At 35.8% G+C, this 12,508-nt stretch overlaps 1 protein-coding gene and 1 long non-coding RNA gene across 4 annotated transcripts; one reads left to right on the forward strand and one right to left on the reverse strand.

Moving 5' to 3' along the window:
• Nucleotides 1–422: 422 nt before the first annotated feature.
• On the reverse strand, nt 423–10,454 carry PPDK (pyruvate orthophosphate dikinase). 3 transcript variants are annotated; one of them, XM_087323756.1, is made up of 21 exons: nt 10,345–10,454; nt 9,688–10,202; nt 8,739–8,795; nt 7,959–8,192; nt 7,575–7,712; nt 7,300–7,462; nt 6,741–6,976; nt 6,526–6,654; nt 5,939–6,118; nt 5,572–5,709; nt 5,293–5,457; nt 4,470–4,631; nt 4,060–4,149; nt 3,670–3,808; nt 3,405–3,582; nt 3,046–3,175; nt 2,236–2,364; nt 1,969–2,106; nt 1,753–1,830; nt 1,536–1,627; nt 423–818 (listed from the first exon to the last, which is right to left on the reverse strand). In XM_087323756.1, the coding sequence occupies exons 2-21, from the start codon at nt 10,084–10,086 to the stop codon at nt 770–772; spliced, it is 3,024 nt and encodes a 1,007-aa protein (XP_087179882.1). In that variant the 5' UTR covers nt 10,087–10,202; nt 10,345–10,454; the 3' UTR covers nt 423–769. The 3 variants fall into 3 exon arrangements, with proteins under 3 accessions (XP_087179882.1, XP_087179881.1, XP_087179880.1); XM_087323755.1 differs by having other exon boundaries at nt 9,688–10,241; nt 10,345–10,441; XM_087323754.1 differs by lacking the exon at nt 10,345–10,454 and having other exon boundaries at nt 9,688–10,326.
• On the forward strand, nt 2,663–3,113 carry LOC147860717 (uncharacterized). The gene is made up of 2 exons (XR_015530135.1): nt 2,663–2,728; nt 2,890–3,113. It is a non-coding gene; the product is annotated as an uncharacterized LOC147860717 (long non-coding RNA).
• Nucleotides 10,455–12,508: the final 2,054 nt, after the last annotated feature.

Raw genomic sequence — 12,508 nt, forward strand, 5'->3', positions numbered from 1 at the left:
TTCTGATTATCATTCCTTAAGTCTCCACACCATTTCTTGAAAGACTCCAGTAGTTAGACAATGCATGCTTAGGTGTTTAGTTCTAAAGAGGATGAATTGGTGAGTATGCACAATCTCTTAAGGGCTCTCACATCTTAGGTGTCATGCCTGTGTGGAAGTTTCACTTGTGCAAGGTGCTTCTGATAAGTATGAGATTGTAGGACAGCAAAACTAAAATATGCAATGTGACATAAGGCAGTATGTGATGACTCGCTCTAGATCATTCCAAACATTCTTACGAGCATGCTATGGTGAACCATCCACACTAAGCATGTCAATAATTTGCATGATTAGGTCTAAATAACTCACAATATTATGCCTAATCTTTGAACCAATATGCTATAACTTTCTCTAGATCTATCAAAACTTTCTTAACCATGATATAGTGAACAACTTTTTGCAATAAGTTCCAGAATTTTCTTGTATACATGAACCTTGTATATAACAGATAAATCCCATTGAAATGAGGATGCTAAATAAAGCCTTTCTAGTGGAAAACAGAATTTCCACATTTATTGTACTCTTCAAAAATAATTCTTAAAATATAGCAATATGCACGAGCAATGCACAAGTTCATTAAGTGTTCTCAAAACCCTTTCAAAGATGATCTATCAAAGTACCTTTTCTCAAAGGAATCATCTCTCTTTTTTATTGTTTTTATTGGAATCAAGTTTGGTAATAAAAAGCGAAGTCAATACGAAAGAGTCCAGAGATCTCATGGGAGCTCTTCTTATTTTTTTATTGCTGCTTGAGCTGCAGCTAGTCTTGCAATTGGTACTCTGAATAAACGTGAGCATAAAAAAACAAAGAATTTAGAAACATGTGGTAACCAACATCGCATTAGAAAGAACTTTAGCAAAACAGAACACAAGCTATAATATATTAAAATAAACTTTTCACTACAAAATAACAAACAGGAATTTAGCAACAGGCAATAAACATCAAACATGTGATAACCAACATCACACTAGAAAGAACTTTAGCAAAATAGAACACAAGCTATAATATATTAAAATCAACTTTTCACTACAAAATAACAAACAGGAATTTAGCAACAGGCAATAAACATCAATATCCAATATACTACAATTAGCTTCTCTCAATACAAATCTAAATTGTGTACATTACACAATTGCACATGCACAAAAACAACAAAGATTTAGCAACATATAATAAACATCATATCAACCTTTGCAAAGAGAACCTAATGATAATATGACAATTAGTTTTCACAATTGTAATATACTATAATTAACTTTTTGCAGTATAAACTTAAATAGAACCTAAATGATAATACTACAATTAGCTTTCACGAAGTAAAATACTATGATTAGTTTTCGCAATCCAAACCTAACACAGTATATTACAATTAGTTTTCACAACAGAAACCAAAATGGTGACACGCATACTACAATTAACTTCACAATAAAAACCCTAAAGGATGAACACTGGCATTGTTACAAATATTATATATCACAATCTTTAGCAACACAAACCTGAAAGGTGAACAAGAGACGTAATCAAGACCAACTTTAGAAAAGAACTCGACTGACGAAGGTTCACCACCTTGCTCTCCACAAACTCCAACCTATAGTTGTAAATATTATTATTCGTGAATAGAATCTTTCAAAGTGTATAACCAGATCGAATATATCTCAGAAGCTTTTAGATAGAATGGACCAAATCTAATGAATTACAATTCAACGGTGTTACCTTAAGTGTAGGCTTAGTTTTTCTACCCCTTTCTGTTGCCACTTTAATAAGCTCTCCAACACCCTTTTGATCGAGTACCTAGATTTCAATAAGACGAAAATATGTTCTCATCAAAATTGCAGCATAAGTGCAAATCTGAACCTTAAGCACTAAGCACACCTAAATCACAGCAGATGAAACTCAAGACATGTTTGAGAATAATAACAAATGTTTTACCTCGAATGGATCATTTTGAAGAATTCCCTGAGCCAAATAGATTGGTAAGAACTTGCTTACATCGTCTCTGCTGTACCCAAATGTCATCTGTGTGAGATCGTTGGTTCCAAATGAAAAGAAGTCTGCATGCTCAGCAATCTGCGATGTTTAACAAGTATATCATGCCTTGTAGAATGATGGATGGTAGTAATAGATGCAAATAATGCTAAGGAAAATCATTGAAAGATGAGGTTTAGTGGAAAATTATTTGTTGAAGAAACTGTGCACCTGATCAGCTACCAATGCCGCACGTGGTATCTCTATCATAGTCCCAACTTTGTAATCCAAGATCGTTCCAGTCTCTCCAAAAACTTCAGCTGCTACTTTATGAATGGCAGTAACTTGGTGATCCAACTCCTGAAGAAGAGACAATATGATGACCCAATAAATAAATGGATCTGAAGAAAACAATGTCTACGATGGCCCAGGAAAAATGGTGATATATGAACTGTATCCCCATATCGAGAATCTGGTATGGATATTGGCAATAATACTAACAATTATTCACACATTTTTGATACGCTAAAAGCATGCAACTAGTTCAGCAATCAGGTGTCCAGTTATTGGTATTCCAAGACAGTAACTTCTGTTTCTGGAGAGGAGTAAGTCAATAGAGTGGCTAATGCTTCTTATAGATAATTCCATACTATACTGAATATGTGGAGCCCTATTGCCACAATTCCCTTCACTGTTCCGGAGAATGTGAAGTATGGTTCTCGAGGTATTTTTTGCATGAAAAAAACATTAAAAATAGAATAAACGAATGGTTCATTAACCCAAGGACAACATTCATTAAAAATAGAATAAACAAATGGTTCATTAACTCAAGGACAACATTTTAAGGTCCTTTTACATAATTATCCCTAAGGCAAAGTTCTCGAGATATTTTTTGCATGAAAAAAACATTAAAAATAGAATAAACAAATGGTTCATTAACCCAAGGACAACATTTTAAGGTACTTTTACATAATTATCCCTAAGGCAAGAATCTTAGTTAAAGCAGCAACAGCAAAAATATGATCTGTGGTTATTATATACCTGTGGCGTGCCAACTAGAGGAACCATGACTTCTGGAAAAACCTTAATCTGTTGATTGTGCATATTAACTGCAGCCTCAAAAATTGCCCGCGCTTGCATATAGGTAAGCTCTGGATACGAAATTCCCAGCCTTCATACAAAGAAGAAACAAACAAATCAACAAGAAAAGAAGGTGAAGTTACAATAATTGAGCATTTTCACGTTACCCTCAATTCATTGTAAACGTACTAACAATTTTTATGCACTCATTTACTTAATGATGTTAATGTTACATTCAGCCTCATATTACACGACAATGTTCATGTTTATACAAATGATGCAGCTATTTACAGCACAAAAAACAATGTTTCGTGATTTACCTGCAACCTCGGAATCCCAACATAGGATTTACTTCTGATAATTTCTCAACTCGGGCAAGTACTTCCTCTTCACTCACCCCAGTATCTTTAGCCAATTCTGTGACGATCTCTTCAATATCACCATCTGGTAAGAACTCATGGAGAGGTGGATCCAACAGGCGAATTGTCACAGGGAGGCCTGAAATAAAATGTGTAATCAAAAGATAATTTCCACATTTCAGCTTAGTTTTTTCAGCTGCAATTAATATAAAAAAACGATGATTACCATTCATTGCCCGGAAAATGCCTTCAAAATCTGACCGCTGATATGGTAATAGCTTTGCGAGTTGCACCTTCCTTTCTGTAGTATCAGATGCCATGATCATCTGCCTTACCGCTTTTATACGTTCATCCGATGCAAAGAACTGATGAACCAGAAGTATGAAGTTAAAACAACAAAGAAAAATTATGAATATTCAAAAAATATGACTTGGCGATGACAATTTTTCTATAAATACGTGATAAAAGATTGCTTAAAGAAGATCATGTGATCAGCTAAAGCCACTTAAGACAAAGCATTTCTGAGGTAATTCATCTAGGAAGGAAATTGCGCATTTCTGAGCTAGAATCGTTCAAGAAAGAGATGGTTCTGCATAATTATGAAATTTGATTTTACCATGTGCTCAGTTCTGCAAAGCCCAATACCCTCTGCCCCATTCTTCCTTGCATTTATGGCATCCTCAGGAGTATCTGCATTCGCCATGACCTGAGGTTCACAAGTTGAAATAAATATTTTAAGCCAACGAAAGGCAGATCATATCTAGTGACTAGATTAGGTAGATTCCATATATACAGATCGAGTATCTAGTGCCTACATTACTTAGATTCCATAAGGTTAAAACAGTGTAGATTTGAGTATCTAGAGCCTACATTACATAGATTCCACTGATTTGAGTTTCTAAATACTACACATGCAGATCTCATAGATCATTAAGCATATCTAGTATCTATGAATAAATGGTAACGCATATTCCACAGATCAAAATCTTTTCCTAACTACATATAAATGCATAGCAGATAATGGACCTTGAGCTCTCGAAATTTGTCAACCCATTTCATGAATTCCCCCAAGTCCCCACTCATAGCAGGTTGAACCATGGGCTGCTTTCCCAAGATAACCTCTCCAGTGCTCCCATTCAATGAAATCCAGTCTCCTTCTCTCAGGACCCGATCATCAACTGTCAATGTCTGCAAATAAGGCAGGCATGTATGTCATAATTGATATTGACTCAGAATAACACAAAAAGAAGGATAAATAACATGGAAAACCAACAAGGCATTGGGTGTTCTCTTATTAAACCTTATTCTGTGTTCTCTCTTCAAACTGTATGGAACTTGATCATACCATGCAAAAAAAAATTGACATCCACTCAAAAAACAGCAGTAATACATGACATTCATCATAGCATGCAGCCAAAAATGTGTGATATTCACTCAAATAACAACAGGAAACAAGGAATCAAAATAATGTGCAAAATCCAAATCCATCATGACACATACCCTCTTAACTTGCTATTTATGAAAGGATGCTTTAGGATCATGTTAATTGCGATCATTCACTCTCTTAATTTAATATATCTTAACAAAAGAAAAGCTTCATATGCTTCACATACCATAGAACAAAAAATGTGTGACTCAAAAAACAACAGGGAAACAAGAAATGACAATAAAGTGCAAAATCCAAATCCATCATAACACATACCCTCTTAACTTGCTATTTATAAAAAGGATGCTTTAGGGATGCATGTTAATTGTGATTATTCACTCTTAATTTAATATATCTACGAAAAGAAAAGCCTCATACGCTTCATTGCCACTTTATAAATCACTATTACAAAACGTGATTTACCTTGTTCAAATCATTTACACGAATTTCGGAGCAACCTGAAACACAGCACTTGCCCCAGCCCCGTGCGACAACAGCCGCATGAGAAGTCATCCCTCCCCTTGCTGTAAGTATACCTTGTGCAGCATGCATGCCACCAACATCTTCTGGACTGGTCTCATTCCTGACCTGGAAAAAACACAATATTATTTTTCATGTAATGCTTAAAACAATATATTTAAAATCCAAAGAGTGCAACCAGACTATGACTAAATTTAACTAGTTGCAAGATAGGTGTCATACGAGTATAACATGTCTTCCTTGAGCATGTGCAGCTTCTGCATCTTCAGGGTTGAATACAATCTGACCTACAGCAGCTCCAGGTGATGCAGGCAACCCAGTAGCAATAACACTGGGCCTATAAGTCGAAGGATCTTCAAACTGCAGGCATCATCAAATTTGATTATTACTGCCACTAGCATGGTCTCATTATTCTATATATTATAAAGTTAAACGTCATGGCACCATTATCCCATAGCTTTTAAGATTCGCATGACACTATTACAATATAGATTACAACTTTAGCATTGGGATAAATGCATCATTATCCCATGGAATAGACGAACAAACCCACAGAATATTAGCACAGGAAAAGAGAAGAAAAATGAACCTGGGGATGTAGCAATTGGTCTAAATGTTGAGGTTCCACCATTTTTATGGCACCTTTAGGTTCCACAAGCCCTTCACCCACCATATCCACTGCAATTTTCACAGCGCCTGCACCAGTTCTCTTTCCAGTGCGGCATTGCAACATCCAAAGCCGACCCTCCTGTACAGTAAACTCGATGTCCTGCATATTCATCAGAACAAATCTAAGCAAACACATCAATCCAAAACAAGAAAAATATTGAACCATAAATGATATGGTAACCATCATAATGTAGAATAACGTTTAAACCACAAGCAATGAAAAAGTTAAAGTAACATTTAAACATTACCATAATCACATATTCAGCAGAATAAGAGTATTTTTGTGAGGCTTTGACGGTTACTATAGGTATGGTGCACAATCAAACTACGAAAAACAAATCACATTGTAGACACTCTAGTGGTTTTAAGAATTAGAATTCATTCTTACTATGTGCTATGAAAAAACTATGCACAATGCTTGATCACATAAAATCTCATGTTATCCACTAATTGCTGATGTCGAGATCTCATACTGTGCTTGATCACATAAGATAGTTAAAATCTTACCATCATGTCCTGGTAGTGCTTCTCAAGAATTTCACAGTTCTCAACCAGCTCATCATAAGCTTCAGGCATCGCACCTTTCATAGCATCAAGATCCAGTGGCGTTCGGATGCCCGCGACAACATCTTCACCCTACAGAAGGATAAAAAGAAATGAAAAAGTTTCCCACAAAACTCGAACGCACAAATGATAATGCTGCAACTAGACAAAGGCTCCACCTGTGCATTGATGAGAAATTCTCCATACAGTTTCCTCTCTCCAGTGCTGGGATTGCGGGTGAATAGAACTCCTGTGCCAGAAGTAGTACCCATATTTCCAAATACCATGGTCTGGATATTCACAGCTGTCCCTTTCAAACCCGTTATTTGATTGATGGCCCGATATTTGATTGCTCGGGGGCTATTCCAAGACTCAAAAACGGCAACCATGGCTAAACGTAGTTGCTCCTCAGGATCTTCGAGATAAATGACATGAAATAAATCAGACAATGTAATGTGGATGGAATGGATACACCCTAAGCTCAAACAATGAAACGCAAATGCTTCATCATTATGATCATGAATGAAGTTGAAATATGCATGTAGCGTACACCCAAAGTGGAAATGAGCATTGAAGGTATACAACCTAAGCTAAAATGAGAATGAAAGGTACGCCTAACTTTAACTTAAACAATGGAAGAAGAAAATTATGAGCATGCAGAGTATATACCTAACTTAAGCTGAAATTATACACTCTAAGCTTTACAGAAGATACCAGAATACCAGGACAGGTACATACCCGAAGGGAAATTTTTGCCTATGGCCTTCACATAGACTGCCTTATATTTTTCGACAAGCTCCTTTAAATCTTCTGTAGTAAGGTCTGTATCTTGAGTTACACCCCTTTCTTTCTTCAAGCTCTCTAGCTCATGTTCAAACAAATCATGAGAGACACCCAAGACCTACACAGCATCAATAAACGCCAGCAAAACACTTCAAAAAACCTGATAAATAATTGATCCATTTTGTTCGTCATAAAGAAGCATAGTTGAGACAATGCAATAATTTGCATACCACATCGCCAAACATGTCTAAGAAACGCCTATATGAGTCATATGCGAATCGTTCTCCACTTCGAGCAGCAAGCCCAAGAACAACTTCATCATTCAATCCCAAGTTAAGCACAGTATCCATCATGCCTGGCATTGAAATCTGTGGAAGAACAGAATCAGTCTTTATGACAAACATGAACAAAAGAATGTAGAGACCATGATTATGTGTTCCTCAAGTTACACTGTGATAATACCACTCATATATCGTATATTGTAAGTGATGTGCAACATTATCATGATGTGTGCAAGGATATATATATGTATGTATGTATATGTATGTATGTATGTATATATAACATGATTCAATGAAAGACGAACACAAGTGAAAGAACATAATTAGACTCACAGCAGCTCCAGATCGCACGGAAACCAGAAGGGGTTTTGATGGGTCGCCAAGTGTTGCATTCATATCCTCCTCCACAGTTCTAAGAGCTTCCTTCACTTCTTCCCAAAGAGCAGCTGGCAACTTCTTATCATTATCTTCATACTCTTGACAAGCTTCTGTTGTGATAGTGAGGCCTGGTGGGACAGATAAACCAATGCTTGCCATCTCAGCAAGATTTGCTCCTTTCCCTCCTAACTGCAAAGATTAGCCATTGAAGATCATGTAAATAAATCAATGAGTCACAACGCCAAGTGATGAGATGTAGGATTTTAAAAGTATACATGCAGGTTTTTGAGCAATTTATACACATATGCAGAAAATGGGGTTTCCGGTAATGAACAAAAAATATGCATGTAAATGGATAGCAGTACCAAAGGATAACTGCAAAGATAAGCCATTGAAGATCATGTAAATGAATCAAAGAGTCACACCAAATGATGAGATGCAGGATTTTAAAGTTCAGAATTTAGGGTTATATACAAGGCTAAGGGTGTAGAACTTTAGGATTAGGGTCCAGCTTTCTGAACAATTAATATACATACAAAGAAAATACAGTTTCAGCTAATGAACAAGTTATATACCAGTAAATGAATAGCAGCACCAGGACAATGCGTAGAGTTCAGGGTTTATGACTATGGTTATAAATAACGGTATGGTTAGGGATTTGAAGAACTTAAAAATACATACACAGATAAGGTTTACAGTTTTTAACAAGTTACATATATGTATTAGAGAATGTACCAGGGTTTTCATGCTCTTATCTCCTTGGCTCCTTCCTTTGCCAAATGCATAAACTCTCTGCACATTCATTTGTGAAAATAAATATATTACAACCAAATCTCACTCATCTACATAGCTTAAGCACTAGAATTAAGGGCATAAATATTCATTTACCATATGAAACTCCACAGAAATGGCATCTATAAACATCCAGGTACTGGAAATAGAAACTTATATATTCATCTACAGAGGGAACTGAATCAAGTTGCATTTATAAAGATTAAGTACTGAGTTGAAGTGTTTATATGGTCACCTTCGAGCTTATACGGCATCTTCTAGATCCAAGCACTTGAACAGAAATGACGTGTTTAAAGAGAAGTGTGATAATTAGGAGATCATATCATCATCTATATACAGGACTAGAATTTTAAACAGACGCCATCTCTAAATATGGAGATACTAAGAGCTTATATCATCATTTTCAGACAACCGAGTACAATAACTTACATCATCATCTACAAACATCTATAGAAGGTGAAGAACTAGAATTAAGAGCTTATATCATTATCTCCATTGAAAATCAGCATCTCTAAGATGCTATGTACTAGAATTAAAACCTTGTATCATCATCTACACACAAAATGGCATCTTTAAAGATCCAAGCAATAGAATAAAGATATAAATCACTTACATACAAAACTGACATCTTTAAAGTCAGAAGTAGAATAATTAAGAGTTTAAATCATCATACATATACAAAGAATGAAATCCCTGGATATATATTAGTATTAAAATTAAGCCATTATACATCATCTACATATCAAACTAGCATCTCAAAAGAAAATTGCATGTTAAAAAAATACGATCCAAGTACTATGTTTTAAATATTATAGCAGCATTTAAATAAGAAATGTCAGTAATGATGCTGAGTACTATAATTAAAAGAGCTAAGCTTATATTATAATTGAACCTTCTTTGTGAGAGGTGGGATTGGAGCACTGACTGGAGCCGCTTGGCATACCACATCATGCAAGAGCTGGCGGGGCATATGTTTGGTCGATGTCTCGAGCTTAAAATTTTCTTTACCTTCTCCACACCCCATCAAGAGCTCAAATCCAGAAAAACCCAAGATATTTTTTGATTGGCAAGATACAACTGATAACTTATTTCTTCTTATACTGTAATCTTTTCTTCGATTAACCCCACTTTGATGATGATTAGCTACACTTAATATATGGGATGCTCTGTTCTTGCTTAAAACATTCTCTTTCTTTCTTCTTGCAGCATGATCTTTTCGGTGGTTAAACCCATCTTCAGCGAAGCTTATATGGGCTATGGACCTTAATGCAGAAGAGGAAGAAACGGCCATGGTTTTTTGTTTTTCCTGGTGGTATCTCGATAACAAAGCTGCTTTCTATTTGCGGGTTATTCTCTAAACTTTCAGTTGGATGCTCCTTCTTATGTGGGAGAACTAAAATGAGAGTCCTGCCAAAAGAAGGATAGATTGAGATCCAAATCTAGCCACTAATGATAGTGATCAGGAAAGACCAAGATGTGATTAGGAATTGATCTGACCGATTATCCAGTGATTAGAGAGAAACCATTTTAGATTAGAGGGAATACTCACCGATGAAGAGGATTAGTGCAATGATAGCTTGAATTAGTAACTAATCTCAGAACCAACCACTTGTCATTTGAAAGAAAATGAAAACAATTTAATTAAAATTAGGTCTGTATTTTGAGACTAAGGTTAGACTTTAGGAAATGCATAACCCCATTTGAAAATGCTCACAAATAACAAGATGTGGTTGCTTCCTGTCCTCATGATTTCTTGTGAGTTAGAAATCAATGGAAAAATATTTTTTTACAATTAAATTAAAAGATATAACCCAGAAAAGAACAAAAAAGGAGGAAAAAAACTTGTGTGATTGCATAGTTTGGCATAATGTGGTGCATATGAATGAAGCATCCCATCCCTTTTTTTAACCAATAATTAAAATAAGAATAGGAAAACAAGATTATCCATTCATATGTCAATCATCCATCCATCCATCTAAAGTTTGAAAGAGTAAACCATTTTGTGCTTTTCTATGAATAAATGAATACTTGTTCTCCACTCAACCCAGCTCACTTTGAATTTTTTTCCTCTCCCCTTCCTTTTCTAGATAGTTCTTTTATTAGACGCTCGTAAGGGGAGATTCATGTGCTAGCTAACCATATCTTATGATTCGATTCACTATGCATGTTGTTTAGAACTATATGAGCTCGACCAAGAATGTCGTGTTCTAACTTTTTGACTTTCAAAATCTACCACTCAAGTGAAGCGAGAAGGATGTATCAATGATATCACTAGCACCATAAATGACAGACCAAATGGGTGAATCGCCGCTCGCTTGCATCTTCTTCGATCAATGAATGGTTGCTTGATGTTCAATTCTAGGAACTTTGATTCCAATTTGTCCATGGTACACGAATCGTGGCAAAAAATTGGTCATTCCTCTCTATGTAACTATGATTTTCATTCCACAAGTTTCTACTTGTTTTGAAAGGAGCTTCGATTCATAGCCCACAAAAGTCGACAAACCTTGATGAGACTATACACTAGCTTAAAGACGATGACATGGAAATATTTTGTTTGCCCCTAGGTTCAAATGAATGTAACTACCATCTTTTTGGGGCAAAAACTTCTACTTTGTATATTTTCATTTGTTACAAGTATTTCGTGAAATCATTTATTAATGGAGTCAACTACACAAAAGGTAGGCCCATCAACTCAGGGACCACCATTTAGTGTGCCATGTTTTAAATGTAGACCTACAATTCATTGGTATAACTAGGATTTGCGAAGATCAAGAAGTGTAGTTAATTACAAGAACTATGCGTTTGTTTAAGTGAATTACCCTGAAGTAGTTGCATGTGATGTTATACCCCCGCTATACATATTTCTTCCCATGGATCAATTTTGGCCTCTCTATGGATGCTAAAAAGAAGCTAACCTCTCTTTCTCTCTCTCTCTCTCTCTCTCTCTCTCTCTCATGTGCATTGCAAGGAATTCATGCCAACTTATGGATTTCCATTCCGTTAGGTGGAGAGTCCTATCCATTGTCCAATTGACCCTATTAAAATATAATTATGCTCTTTAGAAGTACACTTTGACAAAAAACAATTGATCTCTCCAGGTCACGTTGCTGGTTTCATGCATAGGTGCTCATTCTACAATATTAATTTACTAAAGAAAGCAAGCCCTTTACCATAATGGTTGAATTTAGAGAGAGCTATATTTAATTCCATGTGATGGCTCTTGTCGGTCATACTTTTGGATCATTGAGATGCCCTCTATATTATAGTTTGTTTCAAAATTTAAAAAAGTGGAAAGATAAAAAAGCTTTGATATGTGGACTTTATTCTTCTCTCTTTGCCCCCCAACCATTATGAACAAATGGTTTGAATGATGGATGCAAACACTCACCACGCATGGATTCGAAAACGTGTGGATGCTCATACTTCACACATTATATTATGTTGAGCCAAACTATAATCTTTGAAAGGTGATCCATATTCACCTATATCGTTGCTGTAAAACATCCCTTTTCTATAATAACACCATCACTTGCATATGATTTAGCTCGCACTCTCTTCTGTGTGAGATGGGGCGTCAAGTTGTCAAAAAGGACACATATACCATGCATGTTTGATTATGACACTCAAATGCAACACTTTCTTTAAAGCCTACACAAGTTTTGAGCCACAAATGAATTAATCGAGTCATAAGGTCAAGAAGGAGGATTAAT

Source organism: Azolla caroliniana, unplaced genomic scaffold (assembly GCF_043228905.1).
Source record: "Azolla caroliniana isolate FFs.n. ecotype wild unplaced genomic scaffold, voAzoCaro1.0.p SCAF_8, whole genome shotgun sequence".
Classification (NCBI taxonomy): domain Eukaryota; kingdom Viridiplantae; phylum Streptophyta; class Polypodiopsida; order Salviniales; family Salviniaceae; genus Azolla; species Azolla caroliniana.

Coding starts and splice junctions, on each gene's coding strand:
- PPDK (XM_087323756.1), bottom strand. CDS start 10,086: ATGGCCGTTTCTTCCTCTTCTGCATTAAGGTCCATAGCCCATATAAGC. Junction 7,713..7,958: donor CCGTGCGATCTGGAGCTGCT/GTGAGTCTAATT, acceptor GTTCTTCCACAG/ATTTCAATGCCAGGCATGAT. Junction 7,463..7,574: donor TAGACATGTTTGGCGATGTG/GTATGCAAATTA, acceptor GATGCTGTGTAG/GTCTTGGGTGTCTCTCATGA.